This window comes from Myotis brandtii, unplaced genomic scaffold, assembly GCF_000412655.1.
Source record: "Myotis brandtii unplaced genomic scaffold, ASM41265v1 scaffold137, whole genome shotgun sequence".
In the NCBI taxonomy this organism is placed as follows: Eukaryota; Metazoa; Chordata; class Mammalia; order Chiroptera; family Vespertilionidae; genus Myotis; species Myotis brandtii.
In genome coordinates this window covers 4,250,611-4,269,140 of record NW_005354874.1, presented here as the reverse complement: position 1 = coordinate 4,269,140, position 18,530 = coordinate 4,250,611, and the positions used below count along the sequence as shown (strand labels likewise).

The following is an 18,530-nucleotide window of genomic DNA, read 5'->3' as shown; positions in this document are numbered from 1 at the left end:
TTGCAGATGAGAGGCTGGCAAGTGAGGCGGGGAACGTTGGAGTCTGCAGCAAGCAAGCCTCGTGCTCGCTTCAGTGCCTGGCTGCCGGCCGCCATCTTGGCTGACAGTTAATTTGCATATACTCACTGATTAGCCAATGAAAAGGGTAGCGGTCGTACGCCAATTACCATGTTTCTCTTTTATTAGTGTAGATATAAAAGAAATGCTAGTTGTGAATTTCAGGTTTTTTGTTTGAATTCTAATTATGCTCGTGGAAGGTAGCAAGATGTTAGTGGTAGTTGCTACTATCCTATATAATAAAAGGCTAATATGCAAATTGTCACCTCGGGAGCTCGACCGACTGGGAGTTCGACCACTCACTATGATGTGTGCTGACCACCAGGGGGTGGTGTGGAAGAAGGAAGGCCCAAGCCGGCAGCCGGCAGCTGGTGGAAGGAAGGCCCTGTTTGGCCCTGATTGCCAGCCAAGCCTAGGGACCCTACCCATGCACAAATTTTGTGCACTGGGCCTCTAGTCTGTAATATTGATCAATAGATATAATTTTATCTAAGGATTAACAGATTGATACATAGATATATCTGTATATATATACTAGAGGCCTGGTGCACGAAACCCGTGCATTGCGGGCAGCCTGGCCTCTGCCCTCTCACAGTCCCGGAGCCCCACGATGGATTGCCCCAAAGAGGTAGGCCCTGCCTACCTGGCCAGGGCTCTGCGATGGATTGCCCCCGCAGAGGGAGGCCCAGGCTACCCACCGCAGCACTGCTTGCCAGGTAGTCTGGGCCTCCCTCTTTTTGGCAATCGATCGCGGTGCTCTGCCATCAATTGCCCCAAAGAGGTAGACCCTACCCACCCGGCCGGGGCTCCACGATGGATCCCCCCTGCAGAGGGAGGCCCCACCCACCTGCCACAGTCCACAGGTTGGTGGCCTGGGCCTTCCTCTTTGGTGTGATCGTGGAGCCCCCTGATTGATTGATCGCCCCACCAGCCAGTGGCCTGGGCCTCCCTCTGCAGGGCGATCATGGGGCGATGCCTGGGTCCCCGACCAATCGAATTGCACCCGCCTTGGCTGGCCTGGCACCATGGGTGTCATAGTGTGGTAGTCCGGAAGGTCATCCGGACAGTTGTTATGCTGTTTGGTCGTTTGGTCAATTTGCATATTATGCTGTTATTATTATAGATATATATTCTTAAATATCATAAACATATCTTTACTTGTAACATATGCTAGTAGATCCAGATCTATAGATAACAATATAGAGATAGGCAGAGTTAATATATAAGGGAGTGTCCCTAGTCAGGCTATCTTTTAACACCTGGCAAGTAGCAAATGCTCATTAACTATTAGTTGAATGAGTTGCAAAAGAAGCTGAGTGGAGGATGAGGGGTCAGTTTGATAAACTGAAGCACTTATCCTTTGAGCATTATCAAAATTCACCTCGCAGAACAGAGGTGTTGGTTCTCTGGAGGGTATAGAAAATTATGGCACAACCCTGAATGTGAGAAACCTGGGAGCTTACAAACATATCCAAGCCTGAGATGCTCACTTAAAGGGCTGGTGCAGGCTCAGGCATGGTATTTTTAAAAAATCCCTTCGGTGATCTACTGGTTTAGCAGGAGACACAAGCAGTGTAGGAAGTAAAGATACTAGTCCATTTTTTACTGAGATGCAAGTGATTAGGCTGGTTAACCATGGTCAGTGCAGAAGATGAGTCCACATGGACACAAGTAGGCTCCACGTGTTTCCCATCGGGCTGGACTTGTGGGTCAGATTTAGGTAAAGGAAGGTACTGGAGGGCTTTCCTAAGTGGACATGATCACTTGAGTAAAGCCTAGGTGGTAGACATAAGCATGACATTTCTGTGGGTAAGAAACAAGAGTAGGTCAGCTGCACAGACCAAAGTTTAAGGTCAATGTCAGATTGAAGCTTTCTGGGTTACAAAATGTCCCTTAAAGTAATCCTTTCACTTAGCTTTCTTACCTTGTGTTAATGTTTGTAGTATATAGAAATGCCCTTGTAGAACCTTCTCATGAATGCAAGTATTTTTGGACTTGCATTTAGGTCAAATATGCTAAAGTGATCACAAGATCTTGCTCTACTTAAAGAGTCTAGTTAAATATTAATGTGAGGAAATTTGCTCCTGCATATTTTCACAGGTAACTTCTTTAATAGGTATTATGCATTTTGCATAATTTAAATACAGACATCTGGGTGATTTGCTCACCAGGCAGAGAGGACTATTTCATCAGAAAGATCTACATAGCATTTTCCCTAAATGCCGGCCAACAGTTAGTTCTGCAGTATTTAAATAAAGAATTAAGTTTGCAGTGGGAAGTGTAGTGGAAATCAAACTGCTCCACAGGTTTCTGTTCATTAATAGGAAAATATTGATTATATTTACTGTTTATGGGTCAACTGCCAATATGCCAAGGAATTTAAGTTTCCACCATGGAGTAGGTGGTAGCCAGCTTCTTTCCTTATTTCTGCCTGAGTCTGGGACTGCTCACCATCTGTTCTAAATGTGTTTCTTTTGACCACAGGTACTGGAATGTAGATTCTTTCAAAGTCATGGGAAAATGCAAAGGCTTCTGTATTCCTACTTCAGTTTTTATAATGTAATAGGTTCCAGTGTGATATCAGCTACAAATATTTAAGATACATAAATTATTTATGATGATAGTCTTTTAGAATACAGCCTTCTCATTTAAAGAAGATTGCCTTAAAAGCTTGACTTGTTCTGTTCATTTAAGTATTTATTTGAGGTTTAAGAGCTGTTTTTACCTAACAAGGAGAATAAAACAAGGCCTGGGGTCAGAGGTCATGATGCTGTTTATTAGTTTGGCTCTCGATGACTCCAATCTGATCTCTCTTTCTCTGGGCTTGACTTGTTGTCCTGGACCCACACTGTTTGCTTTCTGGAATAGCAGACAGACAGTAAACTGATACATAATTTTGATGTTATACATCTAGTGCTCTGAAAACAGTAAGCCAGTGGAGTGGTAGAATGTGTCTGGGAGTGGGGGTACAGGGGTGGGGAGGATGTAAGCTTTATCTGAGCAAGGACTTTGTTCACCTACATCATGATGTCTTTGATCTCTAGATAGCAGGCAGCTTGTATAATAAGAGCTGACTGAGGAGAAGGGGCAAGCCACAAAGATTTATGGGGAGAATTTCCCAGGTAAAGAGAATAGCATGTGCAAAGGCCCTGCAGTGGGAACGAGAGGCCACTGTCTAGAGTGTTGTGAGTCAAGTGGAGAGTGGAGGGGGAAAAGATTGGAGAGGTAGGTGGGGGTGGATTACTTAAGGTGTGGGGCCATTTCAATCTACAATGCATGGGACAGCATTGTAGAGTTCTATGTATAAATTTTAAAAAAATGCTTTTTGAAAGAGAGAGGAAGGGAGAGGGAGAGGGAGAAAGAGAGAAACATAGAAACATCGATTTGTTGTTCCACTTATTTATACATCATTGGTTAATTCCTATGTGTGCCCTGACCAGGGATCAAACCCGAAACCTTGGCATATCGGGAGGATGTTCTAACCAACTGAGCTACCTGGCCATGACTTCTTAAGGTTTTGAAAAGATGACTCTGGCTGTCATATGGAGAATAGGTTGTAGAGTAGTAAGAGAGGAAGCAGAAAGACCAACTGGGGCGTGTCAGAGACTCCAGGCAGGAGATGTTGGTAACCAGCCCAGATCAGCAGCAGTGGAGATGGAAAGCTGTGGACGATTCAGACTGTCCTGCAGGTAGAGCTGATGGGCCCACTGATGTTGGATTTGAGGCAAAGAGATCAGTGGTGGCTTCTAGGTTTACCCACTTGGTTCTTTTATCCCCCAACCTGTGGATTGCTAATTCTGTCTTCCCACTTGATCCTTCTTCCTGGGCCTTCATTCTGATGGCTGATCCCTGATCCTTCCTAACCTCCCTAGGTGTGTGGTATCAGCCAGAGCTTTTCAGTTTAGGTAGATTTCCTGTCTTTAATTTTCACAGACTGTTCTTTCCCTTTTCTCTTGTGCGTTTTTAATCAGATTATGATTCAAAGAGTGTAATAGAGTTCTCACATCAATAATTACATGTTACCAATCAGCTTTGCAGGGGCACAGAACACGCTGCTAACCAGAAAATATGTTTTTTCTTTTATTTCATCATTCTCTCTGGGAACACAGTAAAAATAAAGTTATTTCCTGGAGGAATGTGAAGGAGATTCTCGTCCATTTTCATCATAGCTTGCTCAGGTTGCATGGACAAAGGGTGGAGGAATACCGGACGGTGGTTGAGGCAGTTGACCCGTACAGCTTCATTGACTTCCTGGTAATCTTGGCAACTATTTCCTTTCTCTGTTAGATGGACTGGATTCGTTCTTTGTGCAAAAGAATGTACAGGAAACAGTGCTTCACTTTTGGATGAATGCCAGCTTATGAAATATCTTCAGGATTTCAAAGCTAATTGGTTTGTGTCAAAAATGACTATCATTTGTATATCACAAAAGAAACATGTAAAATAGTTGACAATACTTGCGTATCAAATTGGTGAGAAATAACTCAACAATTCCCACTTGCTGAGCTGTATGCAAAGTATAACAAGGATTTTTTTTTCCTAGCAATAAAAATCTTTTGGATATTTGTCAGATTTTTTTCAACTCTTGCAAACTCTCCAATTTTCTTATTTCTTATTAATAAGAGTATGTAAAACAGTTGAGAAGAAGGTCTCCACTTAAGGTGAACCAGTCTAAAATAATTGTCACCTGGAGTCTATCTCCCTCTACAGTGTTTCTCAAGCTATTCCTTACTTTCTAATGCTACCTCCAAGTTTTCTCTGTTCCTATTCATCCTGCCAGATTCATCTTCTGAAGTTCCAACCATTTCCTGTTTTCAGAAGTCTCATTGGCTTCATGGTTTCAGGATCAAATAATGACCCATCTGCCTGGGTTTTCAGATCATCTCCCCAGGTTTATTAGTCAAACGGGGTGTCAGGCAGTTCCTTATATATGCTAGTATATATATATACTCATGTTTTCTCCTTCTGTATCTGTATTCAAGAAATCCCCTAAGAATGTTTTCTTCTTTCCCTTTTGTAGCTTGCTGAAACCCTGTTCTTGACTTTGTTGTTAAATAGACAGTTAAAGATGACATCACAGATTTCAAAGAAATAAGGAGATGATAATAATAAGCAAAACAAACATCCCGTCCTGCCGCAGAAACACCGCCATGAAATCACTAATAGGAAGCAGATGAAAAAGGTCATGAGCTGGCCACTGGGGAAGAGAAGAGGGAAGGTTGTTAAGGGGGTTTTCCTAGGCTTGTGCCTTAGAAGCTGAATGAGTGAAGATTCTAAAAACCCTCTTCAGTACCCTCAGATCAAATTGATTTGGAGGAACAAATTGATCTTCCCATTCTTATTGAGGAATCATAGAAATGGGATGATGTGAAAAGCAGAGCTGAGTCTCTGTAAGTGAAGGCCTGGTGAAACAAGGAGACACCTGAAAGCAGTCTTCTCTAGAGGGATGGGATCTCTTTGCCAGCAGAAGGAAGGAGTCAATAGAGGATATTTAACCACCTCTGTTAATCCAGGGCAGAACCTAGGAACTCAGTCTTTATAGTGCATCACCTGGGATCTGGTTCTCTACCAGTCCATCTAACTCAGCGGTTCTCAACCTGTGGGTCGAGACCCCTTTGGCGGTCGAATGACCCTTTCACAGGGGTCTCCTAAGACCATCCTGCATATCAGATATTTACAGGTTGTTTTTATTTACTCTAGATATTTACTCTAGACCAGTGGTTCTCAACCTCTGGGTCACAACCCCTTTGGCGGAAGAACGACCCTTTCACAGGGGTCACCTAAGACCATCCTACATAACAGATATTTACATTATGATTCATAACAGTAGCAACATTACAGTTATGAAGTAGCAACGAAAATAATTTTATGGTTGAGTCACAACATGAGGAACTGTATTTAAAGGGCCAGAAGGTTGAGAACCACTAATCTAACTAGAGAAAAGAGTGGACAGCATGCAGACCTCTCAGGCTTTGAACTGAAAAGATGATAGATATGGCAGGACAAGAGTCAAGGACTTGCTCATCCTTTGTTAGAGCATAGGGAATTTCATAGAGAGACCTAAGACATACATAAGATAAAAAGAGTAGGGCAATTATATAAACTTAGGCTAGTGGTGGATGGATGGACTGACAGGCAAACAGAATGCCAGAAAAGGAGTGAAGTATGCAAAAGACAAAAGATCCAGATCCTGATGAAAACATACCTCAAGGTATAGAAGGGAATTTCTTACAATTGTTTCATTCTGTGGAAAAAGTTAATGAGAAACAGGAATTCAATAAACAAAGCAAGATGATAATAAAAGCAGAATGAGGAGAGAGAGAGAGAGAGAGAGAGAGAGAGAGAACCTAAAGATAGACTTTGAGGTCTAAAACAATATCCATTGCAGGACTAATGAATAAAATTAGAACTATCAAGGAAAACAGTAGATGCCATTGAAATCAAATTACTAAAAGTTAATGTCTGGATAATCTCATTGCACACAAATGAAAGGATCAAGATATTAAAGCAATCGAAGCTAAAAGATAAAGAAGCAAAGACAATGTATATAAGGATAATTGGTGACCCCAGAGTAGATAGTCAACAAATGAAACAAATTGAAATATAAAAAACAGGAATTTTCATGAAATGACCAGGCATGTGGCCCAGGGATGCGGCTCCCTGGCATTTAGGTGTAAGGGCCGGAGGCACATGGTCTCAGACATGTCCAAACTCCAGTAGTGCTGCTCAGAACCAAAACAGGGATGAACAATACATGTGTGCAGTGTGGTCAGCCTCTAATATGTTCCATCATGTCTTACTTAGAAGGATATTTTAGGACATATCTCTTGTAGTGAAGAAACACTTGGTTGAAATTCAAGTGTTTCTTCGCTACATATAATTATTCTTCACTACATATAATTTTTCTTCACTACATATAATTTTTCTAATATGAAATTCAGATAAAATCACATGCATTAAAAAATTAAAAAGCAGCTTTGCTAGAGGATGATTTTCCTTGTTACAAAAGTCTTCCTGCCTGCCAGACTTCCTCCTCCCTCCTCCCTCCTCACACCCACCCGGGGCATGTGCTCCAAGCCCTGAATGTGCAGTTCTTCCTCCTGTTCTGCTGAGGGCTATAGTCTCGTTTGCAGAAATTAGGTGCACTTTATCCTGGGAGGCATCTGTACAAAAGTCCACTATTTGTGAAACACATAATTCTCCATAGACTATTCCATAAAGAGATTCTGATATTTAATTCTTGGCTATCCCCTCAACCCCCACCCTCAAATGCACTTAAAATCACTTACTCCCTACAGTGCCAAATAATCAGCAATTATTGAGTGCCTGCTGTGAACCTGGCACAGCTGTATTCACCTAACATAGTGTGAAGAAAGTTTCTGGAGCTCTTACTCTAGTGCAGTGGTTCTCAACCTTGGCTGCACATTAGAATCACCTAGGAACCTTTTTAAAATCCTGATTTCTGGGCCTCATCCTCCGGAAATTCTGTTTCTTTGTTATGGGGTGGGGCCACGACATTAGTAACAAAGAAACAGAATTTCCGGAGGATGAGGCCCAGAAATCAGGATTTTAAAAAGGTTCCTAGGTGATTCTAATGTGCAGCCAAGGTTGAGAACCACTGCTCTAGTGGCACAGACACATTGGCAAAGTTTTCCCAGTATTTCTCAAGCAAGATCTAGCTCTCAGATAAGCTTCTCCAAGAGAGAAAAATAGTTTTTTGTTGATAAGTTTTTGTATTGGTTTTCACTTTTTTTTTTCAGGAAAGCTGTTGAGTTTTGTCAGACACAGTGCTAGTTACAAAGTATGTGGTTGTGACTAAGCAGTTGAATCCCTGCTGGATCTTATTAGCAATGAATATAATGGTTTCCTGGGATGTTCATAGTGAGCCCAGCCCATGTGTGGCTGGCCTTCTTCCCTCCCAGCTGGGCAGCCCTGCCTGCAGCTCACCTGAACCACTGGAATCTGCCAGAAGTGATGCTCCCAGCCCTGGACACATGTTTTAAATTCAGCGGTTGAAGGAAAGCACACTGAACATATTGTTTGCAAATATAATGAACATAATGTTTAAAATAAGCTGATTCTATGTTCTTAGTCAGGCCATAGTTTCCTTTTAATGCAAATATTGGTTGCCAAAAGATTTGTTTCAATACAAAATATGTGCAGCTATACATATTTTACCACCTTCATTATTTGGGACCCAGTGTGCTTGGAGTTGGGGGAGGGATCACCAGCCCTCCTATTTAAATATCCCATCTTATCAAAGAGGTGTTTCATAAATTATGTACACAGTAGATGCCACTCAATAAATATTTTATATGTGATAGATATTTTTGTCTGAAATCACTTTTTCACTTGAGCAATGATTTAAACCCTCATTTTTAGTTTTATGAGGTGACATTTTTATAATATCATGTAGTGAATGCAGCTTGAATGCCATAGAGCTTTAGGGCAGCATTAATCATAAATTCATCTGCCCCTCCCACCCCCCCAATCCTGGGAAACTTTCTCTTAATTCAGGTTTTATCCATTCCGTATATGGATGTGTGTGTGAGTGCATGCTGGTATGTGTTTGTGTGTGAGTGTGTTGGGAATTGATGGGAACAGGTAATACTTTTGACCTAATGGCTCCGAAGTTATGATTTTCAAAGTCTCTGAGACTTATTTCAGGGAAGGAAAAAGATTGTTTTTCAGTGGTTAAAAAAAAGAATATTAAATTAAACTGGGATGTAGTCCAAAACAATTTCTCTAGCGTGAGTGGGAGCTATTAGAGTTTTAAATATTGCCTTTTTTTTGGGGGGGGGGTGCATATTATTGTACACTTTTATGCAGAAAGTACATATGTCTCTGGATTTATGAGAACAGTCACTCTTCTTTTCTCATGGACTTAGAGGCCTGGAACAGTTCATTACCAGGGGGCTCCCTATCCTGCATGCAGTACTGTCACAGTTCTGAGCTATCAGACCTTCCAATGAGGACTTTGCTTTATGAAATGGAGCCATATGATTAAATTCTTCATTGTGATATATACTTTTTTTTAAAAAAAATCACAGACTTTTAAATTTCTACTTGAATTGCATGGGAAGAAGGGAAAGCATGAATTCTACAATATCCCAGAGCTAGGAGCAGGGGTTGCTTTATTTAGAGAGCTCATTTCAGCTAAGATTTGCAAGGTCCTTGGTGCAAATCAAGATGACTACAGCTCCGACCTCGAAGCCTGAGGTCTGAGCCCGGGATGTGAGCCTAGCTGGTAGGAGTAATTGAAGAACAGTGACACGCTTCATTTCCTTTTCTTGAATCAAGTTATGCATTGGCCATTTTCTCTGCGTCTCCATAATGGTTGTTAAATTAAATTGTATTCTTTCAAGTGGTACTTTCTATGTGTTTGGTTTTTTTAAACCATCTTTTTTTGCCACTTCATTCCGTTGCCCTCTTGCATGACTCCAGCTCTGCGTGTGCACCTTTGAGACTCAAATGCCTGCAGATGGGGAGGCCTGAAGGACTTTTCTGTTTCCACCACTCTTCCCCAGAACCTTTTGGGAGCTGCCTTGTCTGCAAAGTTGTGAAGTCTGATTCCTTCACCTAGAGCCATGGTCGGCAAACCACGGCTCGCGAGGCACATGCAGCTCTTTGGCCCCTTGAATGTGGCTCTTCCACAAAATATCGACTTCTGCACATGGGCCACGAAGTTTCAATCGCACTATACGTGCGCGCCCGCACGTGGTATTTTGTGGAAGAGCCACACTCAAGGGGCCAAAGAGCCGCATGTGGCTCATGAGCCGCGGTTTGCCGAGCCGCAGTTTGCCGACCACTGGCCTAGAGAATGGCAGATTTTATACATCGCTTTAATATTTAAATGACATGAAATACATTTAGCCATTCCAGGAATATAGGGAGTGCCGATTATGTTTTAGGCATTGCTGGGTGTTGGCGTTCCAGAGCTGTGCCTTGGTTATGCTGTCTTATTGTTGAAGTGGGGGTGGGGAAGAGATTCACAGGGAGGGTCTTTGATCAGGAGCCTCAGTATGTAGCTTGGAACTTGCTCCCCTGTTGCTCCCTGTGCACCTACAATCACAGCACAGTGTCATGATCTTAGATGTGACTCCTCTTGAACTCAGCACAGCCCAGCCCAGCCTCTAGGCTGGAATTTTCACCTTCAATCCTCTGGAATTTGTTTGCTTTCCCTTAGACTTGCCAGAAGCCTGATTTTAGAGGTTTTGGTTGTTTTGTGCTTTTTGTTTTTGTTTTTGTTTTTATCTTGGATCAGATGGGTCTGATGTTAAGACACAGGCCTGCCAGACTCTTCCCTGAGGGGCTGCCGTTGACCCTCCTCCCTGCATTTCTCTGAACTCACTCTAGTTTGAATGGGTACTATTAGAGTTTAAATATTAATTCATTTGACAAATATTGATTGAGGAGCTACTATGTGCCAGACATGAAATTAGGGACTGGTTTATATAATACACTTGTATATAACATTATATAGTGATAACTGCTAAGGAGAGAAACAGTTCAGAATAAGGGAGGTTGATGATTACTCTCTTGTATGGGGCAATGGGGGAAGGTGGCTTTTGAGCAGAGACCTGATGAAGTGAGGGCCTATATATGTATATAGGGAATTCTTCTAAACTAGGGCTGGTGTTTTCCCCTAGACATTTGCTAGTGTCTGGAGATATTTTTGGTTTCACAACCTTGGAGGAAAGAGAGTGTGTTACTGATATCTAGTGGGTAGAGGCTAGGGATGCTGCTAAACATTCTACAATACACAAAATATCTCCCTATAATGAAGAATCATCTGGTCCACAATGTCAGTCGTGCTGAGGTGAGTATCCCTGATGTAGGAGAAGAGAAGGATAGATGATGTGAGAAGACAACAGTGACTACAAAAGCAGAAGGAAAAAAGGAAAAGCAATGGCCAGGCCCTGAAGTGGGGTAAGGCTGGCAAGTTTGAGGACAGCAAGGAGCTGAGGGTACCTAGAGAGGCATGAGCAAGGGGAGAGTGGCAGGAGATGAGAGCAGGAGGTTAGCAAGGCATGTGATCATATAGTACTTTGTAGAAGGATACAAAGACTTGGGCTGTTATCTCAGTGAAATGGGAGGCTACATAAAGGATCTGAGCAGAGGAGTGGCCTGCCCTAATATCCCTAATATCCCTCTGGCTGTCAAGTAGAGTATGAAACATGGCTGGGACTTGAGTGGTAGTATCCTTGATCATTGCGGTGATACAGGTAAAAGATGCTATGGTTGGGGCCAGGGAAGAGAGTGGTACAGGTGTCTTGATGCTATCGGATTATAACTGAAATGTGGATTCTGTTGCCTGCCATAAGGAAAACCGAACTCATGAGACTGGTGCTGGTAAAAGGAAAGAGGTTTATTCAAGTGCCAGCATCTCAAGAAGATGAGGGACTTTTCCCAGTCCTCAAAAACCAGTCTTAAAATCTCAGTGCAGATGGAGGTTTTTTATAAGGAGGGAGAGGGAAAGCAGAACCAAAAGATCAGGGGGAGGAGCTGCAGACATGGAGACAGTGTCCTTGCTGGTCTTAATATGATTCTGATGGTCAGTATCATTGAGTTGGTCATGTGTTTTTGGTTTTGTTTTAATCAATGAATTCCTGTGTCTGGGCAGTCAGCATTAGCCTGGGCAGGGCCTTGAAGGTCAGGCTACTCCTTAGGTTCACACAGGAAATGAAACTGCTGGATTTTGAAGTATACTAAAATAAACTTTTAACATGTAAGCCAGTGATGGTGAACCTTTTGAGCTTGGCGTGTCAGCATTTTGAAAAACTCTAACTTAACTCTGGTGCCGTGTCACATATAGAAATTATCAAAATATGCCCCCAATAATGTAACATGGAATGGATATGCTATACTTATATAAAGCTACCCATATTAATCTTAGTAAATGCTAAACCAAGCTTGTTACTCTTACCTGATTTTTCTCTCAAAACTAGAGCTTACATCAGTGATGGCGAACCTGTGACACAGGTTCGCCATCACTGATGTAAGCTCTAGTTTTGAGAGAAAAATCAGGTAAGAGTAACAAGCTTGGTTTAGCATTTACTAAGATTAATATGGGTAGCTTTATATAAGTATAGCATATCCATTCCATGTTACATTATTGGGGGCATATTTTGATGGCAGAGTCAATACCAAGTATGTAGTGTTAAGAGAAAGAAAGGAACAAACTAGAGCCATGATTTTTGGTCCAAGTAACTGTAAGGAAGGTTGGCATTCACTGAGAAGGGATAATGTGCAGGTTTGGGAGGCAGGAGGAAACAAGGGTAGGTTTTTCTTTATTTATTTATAAAATCTTTATTGTTGAAAGTATTACATATGTTTCCCCCCCCCCCCCCCGTTCCTCCCCCCCCCCCCCCGTTTCCCCTGATCCCACCAAGAAGAGTGGGTTTTTCAATGCATTAAGTCTGAGTTGCCTATTTGGTATCCTCACAGGTATATTGAGGTAGGCAGGTCTGTTGCATGAGAGGTCTGCCAAGAGATTTAGATGTGAGAGTCATTAGCATGTAGATTGCAGATATAGTCAAAAGACAAGAAGAGATCATCAAGGGATGACCATAGATATTACACTTCCAAGGATGAAAGACTCCATGGAGTGGGTTCAGTGGAGAGCAGGAAGGGAGGAATTGAAGAACCACAGTGTAGGGATCTCTTTGCAGGTGTTTTTTTCTAAAGGGCAAGAGAGAAATTGGTGACAGCTGGACAGAGATACAGGGCCAAGGGAAGTGATGGGGGTGGTAGTGGTTGGTGGAATAGCCATAGCAGCTTTGTGAGTACATGGAAATGATCCATAGATAGGAGAAGATGATGCAGAAGACAGAGTTGTGTGTGGTGCCGGGGCAACTAATGTACAGGAAAGGCCTCATCTTAGGAACATACACAGGTTATCCATAGTAACTGGAGAGAAGAGCCAGCAAGTTAGGAGACATCTAGATATTAGAGGAAATAAAGGTTTTAAAGAGGGAGAAAGATTCCTTTGTAGTCGGGTATTTATAGAACCTTTCCTAAAGAAGGCAAGATTTCAAAGAAGTTATATAAATTAGGCAATAAGTTGAATTCATTTTAATTGAGCTTTTATGTTTCAAGTTTACTTTGCCTATCATATGCCAAGAATGCAACATGATGTTTAAAGTCCATTTTTTCTTACAGTGTTTTTGATGAGAAATAAAGTTTAACACTCTAGAGCAGTGGTTGCCAACCAGTGGTCCGCAGACCACTGGTGGTCCCGGAGGTCTGAAAGGTTGGCGACCGCTGCTCTAGAGAATACCTAAAAAAAAACCACCAAAAACCTAAAGAGATGTTCTCTTTCCTCAACAATGTTTTATTTCACTTCTGATTTCAGGAACAAACTCTAGCCCTTAGGAAAGAAGGGATTGGAGTTGTTTTGGATTCCGAGCTGCCCCATTTGATTGGCATTGATGACGACCTTCTGAGTACTGGAATTATCTTATATCACTTGAAGGTAAGACTGCCTGAGTGGAACATTCTAATCTTGTTTTCCTTTACACACTAGCAAGGTTTGTTATAATACTCTGTGTCCCTGAACACAGCTATTACATTAAAGAATATGCAACAAATCCTTGAGTCCTTTTGGGGATTTCCCACAGTTCATTGGGGTTCTGTGGTATTAGAAGTTTCCATTTTTATGGAGTTCTAAAGCTAAATGTGTAGAATTAACAAAGGCAGGTAAGGAACAAAAAGTCAGAGAGACTAGGGAAGAAAAGTCACAAGTACTTGGAACCGGGAATGGCTATATGTTTTCTGGGCCATCATTTTAATTTTAAAGGTGTGTCTCCTGACCACATTATTGGACCTGGTCCTGAACAGGCTATTCATGTCAAGAGAGCAGAATTTCCACATCCGCGTCAGTAGTTGCCTCTGTACCCTTGACTTTACTAACCTCTCTCTGATCCATGGCTTAAAATGAAAATGGTATTGCACTGTGCTTTGTGGGCTCCCATAAACTTTTAGACATAAAAAAAAACCCTCTTTCCTGGAGGAGAAACTCTCCAGCAAGGATCAGGAACATCACTGAGATGATTGTCATGGGCAGATTATGATACAGGCCGAGATAGGAGCCTACCCATTGTTGGACAGTAAGCCCCAGGAGTTCTACTGTCATCTTCCCGACAACCTTCAGTGTTGTTTCAGAGCCTCCGTGAACTCTCATAGCACTGAGGCTGTGGCCTTCCCGGGACATTGCCCTGGCCTTCCCTGGGACATTGCCCTGGCCTTCCCCAGGACATTGCCCTGGCCTTCCCCGGGCCATTGCCATGGCCTTTCCGGGACATTGCCATGGCTGCCGTGGCCTTCCCTGGGGCATTGCTTATCAGGTCATTAGGGCTTAAATGAAAAATGAACAAACAGACGCTTCTCATGTCCTTACTAATAAATTTTTCTTGTGTATTCTTCCCAGGAAGGTCAGACATATGTTGGTAGAGAAGATGCTTCAACAGAACAAGATATTGGTAAGAATCTTCATCAATTTTCTTTTACCAGTGAGTTTTCTTTTTTAATCCTCAGCCAAGGATTTTAAAAAAAATAGATTTGAAACATCAGTGTGAGCAAGAAACATCAATTGGTTGCCTTCTGTATATACCCTGACCAGGGATTGAACTTTTGGTGCATGGGATGAAGCTCCAATCAATTGAGCCACCCAGCCAGGGTGCTAACGATTTAAAAAAGCATTTAATGGAGAACTTCCTTTTGAATGACAGACATGAAGTAATTATAAGAGGGAATCTTTTAAAAATACAGTATAGATCAGTATGTGTATTTCTATAATGTGAAATTCAAATTAATAAAACAGAAGAATTCATTTAGTGAATAAAATGAAACTGAATTCTTCCCCCTCACCCTCCATGTATTCTATACTTTGTCATAGCTTTCAAGAGTATAGTTATTTAAATCACTCTACCCTTGTCACAGTGGGACACTGATTGATGGAAATATGTCAACAGGCACAGGTAAAGGATATAAAGCCCCTTACTGGGAAGGATATAGACACGTACCTGCACAAAGATGATAATGGGAAATAGAATACACACACATGCAGCACACACACACATGGAGGCACGGCTCCCTGGGTTTCCTAGCGATGCTGCCTGAGCAGGGTGAGGAGATGCCAGGCTTTACAAGCATAACTTCAGGAAATCATGGCAGTGATGGTGGTGTGTATATGTGTGGGTGGCCAGGTGGGGTCAGCGGGGAAGGATTGTATCCTCGCAGCTGTTTTTAGAATTGCTGGCAATGAACTTGCTTTTCCACCAGTGTAAGCTGCTAATCAAGCCAACCCTAGAAAGTCCTATGTGTACAGTGGGGCCTCGCCTTACAAGTTTAATTCGTTCTGAGACCAAGCTCGTTAAGGAGCTTGTTAAGGAGCTCGTTAACTCAAATTACTCTATCAACTCAATGCAAAAAATCTGCCGAGAGACAGCTGGTATCTCAAAAAACTGGTTAGTCGGGACACTCGTAAGTCAAGGCCCCACTGTATTTACTGTTTGCTGTGAAACTGAGAGAGCTGAAAACCAATTCCCAGAAGTCCTTAGGACCAACAGTTTTTGAGTAGAACTAGGCATCAGGCCTCTTCCAATCGTTAAACGATGTGTTGACCTTTGAGGTTGCTTTACATGATGGTGAGTGGTAAGAACATGTGTTTTCTGTGAGCAGAGAAGTGCAGTTCTGTGGAGAACAATGGGAGATACTTCGCCTGTCCTGAGCGGCTGGTGAAGATCTGTGCCTAAAATCATGTAGGGTTATTTGACAGGCGATCACATCCATGCCTGGCCATTCATTAAACAAGAATAATTCAGGATGGCCATGTGTGATTCGGGAAACCTTAGCTGCCACATGCTCTGCGATGAGAGATCTGTGAGGTCAAGTTCTCTCAGGGTTGTCACCAGCTGTGGCAATGTGCATCCCAGTACAGCTCCTGGAGACTCCCTGGGGCCTCCCAAGATCCATTTCATGCCAACTTCACCTTTGATTTCTGCTCCTGAGACATAAGGTCTGTAATGTGGAGGTCACAATAAGTTCTTGAGCTTTGGAGCCCCTGTGTTCCCTCCATTTTACTGTGAACTTTGGTTGACTGGCGAAAGAAATTATTCGGCATCAAACAGAGTGGCTCAGAGGTGTTCCGTTAAGACAAGTTACTCAATTATCTTTTTTTCTGAAGATGAAGTAAATAAACATCCCAGAATGTATTTCCTTATACAGGTGATATTCAGACCCTTTAAGGCAGTGGTTCTCAACCTTCCTAATGCCTCGACCCTTTAATACAGTTCCTCATGTTGTGTTGACCCCCAACCATAAAATTATTTTCATTGCTACTTCATAACTGTAATTTTGCTACTGTTATGAATCATAATGTAAATATCTGATATGCAGGATGTATTTTCATTGTTACAAATTGAACATAATTAAAGCATAGTGATTAATTACAAAAACAATACATAATTATATATGTGTTTTCCGATGGTCTTAGGTGACCTCTGTGAAAGGGTCATTCGACCCCCAAAGGGGTCTCGACCCACAGGTTGAGAACCGCTGCTTTCAGGTAACATTCAAGGGATATGTTCAGTTCTATCAATTCATGCCATGAACTGAAATTCAACTTCCTCACTAAACATAAATGTTCACTTCACAGTATTTACATGGAAAAGAAAACACCTTCAATATGGAAAAATTAATAAAGGTTGGGAATCATTATTCTAGATACCAAAGAAAACATTTCTCTGTTTTTCCAACTTAGTTCTTCACGGTCTGGACTTGGAGAGTGAGCACTGTATCTTTGAAAATGCCGGGGGGACGGTGACTCTGATACCCCTAAGTGGGTCTCAGTGCTCTGTGAATGGTGTGCAGATCGTGGAGGCCACACACCTAAATCAAGGTATTTGGGCTTGGGTTTTCAGAGTTTTTTGTATATATTTTTGCTAGAAAACAAGTTGGCTCTGTAATGAGGGAAGATGTGCATCTTAGAATTACTTAGTGATGATAAGAGTATAGAGTGAAGACTGCTTCATTATGCTGTTTTTCTCTCATTTTGTCAAAGGACTTATTTATAATACCATTGTCTTATTGAATTAAACAGGAACATGTATGTAGTTGTCTTAGAAGTTACTGCTGTAATGGAAATATGACTTTGACAGGTTGTTTTAAGTTAAAAATTACCTTAACACAATGGCTTCTTTTAATAATTTTATTACTTTATTTATATTTTTAAATGAAAAATTATAATTATAACTTAAAGGATCTGGTATCATATCTTTTTTTCCCTTTTGAAATAATTTCAAGTATTATAGAAAAGTTTTGAGAATAATATTTTAGAAACACTTGAAAATAAATTGCTAACAAGCTGCCCCATTACCCCTGAACACTCAGTGCATATCTCCTTTAAACAATGACATCTTATATGTAACTACAGTCCAGCCGTTCAAAGGAAACTGACACTGAGATATTTCTACATCTGGTTCTCAGCCCTCCTCTGCCATCTGTCCCTCCAGTGTCCATTATGTGTCCACCATTCAGTCCCGCATCTGGTTACATTTGGCTGCCATGTCTCTCTTTGTTCTGGAAGATATCCTTTGTCTTTCCTTGACTTTTATGACTTTGACAGTTTTAAAAACTGCATATCAGATATGTTATAGAATGTTCCACCCCATAAATGCAATATTTATCTGATGCTTTCTCATGACTAATATCATGCATTTTGACAGGAATAGCAGAGAAATGATGCTGTATTTTTCTTGCATCCCATTACATGGTGTCTATTGCCATTCCTGTTAGCATTTGATTACAGTGGAGCTTGCTAGGCTTCTTCACTGTGAAGTTACTCTCTCTTTTTATTGCATTTTTGATACAAAACTGAAAACAACAAATGAAACAAACAAAGAGAAACTCATAGGCACAGACAACAGTATGTTGTCTTCCAGCAGGAAAGGGGGGTGGGGAGAGGTAGTAAAAAGCGTCAAATATATAATGATGGAAAGAAATTTGACTTTGAGTAGTAAACATACAATGCAATATGTAGATGTTGTATTATAGAATTGTACACATTAAGTTACTCTTTTCTCTCTTTTTTATTAATAAAGATATTGGGAAGGTACTTTGAGATCATAAATGTTTCATTCTTATACTTTCACCCTCTGGTTTTTGAATCTATTGAGTTTTCCTTTTTGTCCGATTTAATTTCGATTCTAATGGTTGCTGAATGGTGATTTTCCTCCTTCTACATTTATTCTCTTTTTAATGTAAAACAACATTTATTTTTATACATTTTTTAAAAAAATTTACAAAAAGTTGGCTTTTTACTTTAAGAAAGAACTCTCTTTTTGCCATTTATTCATTCATGTATTAATTTAAATCTACAGGAGCATATGGCTTGCTATTTTATTTGGTAGGTTTTGGTTTATTTCTGTCATTATTTATTTTAAAGTTCATATTGTCCCAGTTTGGGCAAAGGG

At 41.3% G+C, this 18,530-nt stretch overlaps 1 protein-coding gene across 5 annotated transcripts in view; it reads left to right on the top strand.

The window, feature by feature from the left end:
• The window catches only part of KIF16B (kinesin family member 16B), a 291,552-nt gene that overhangs the window by 128,821 nt on the left and 144,201 nt on the right, over positions 1–18,530 (top strand). For all 5 annotated transcript variants that reach the window (XM_005860579.2, XM_014535047.1, XM_014535046.1 and 2 more), the window contains exons 13-15: positions 13,412–13,531; positions 14,486–14,537; positions 16,820–16,957. In XM_005860579.2, the coding sequence (XP_005860641.1) occupies positions 13,412–13,531; positions 14,486–14,537; positions 16,820–16,957 (310 nt within the window). The remainder of the gene's footprint in view (positions 1–13,411; positions 13,532–14,485; positions 14,538–16,819; positions 16,958–18,530) is intronic.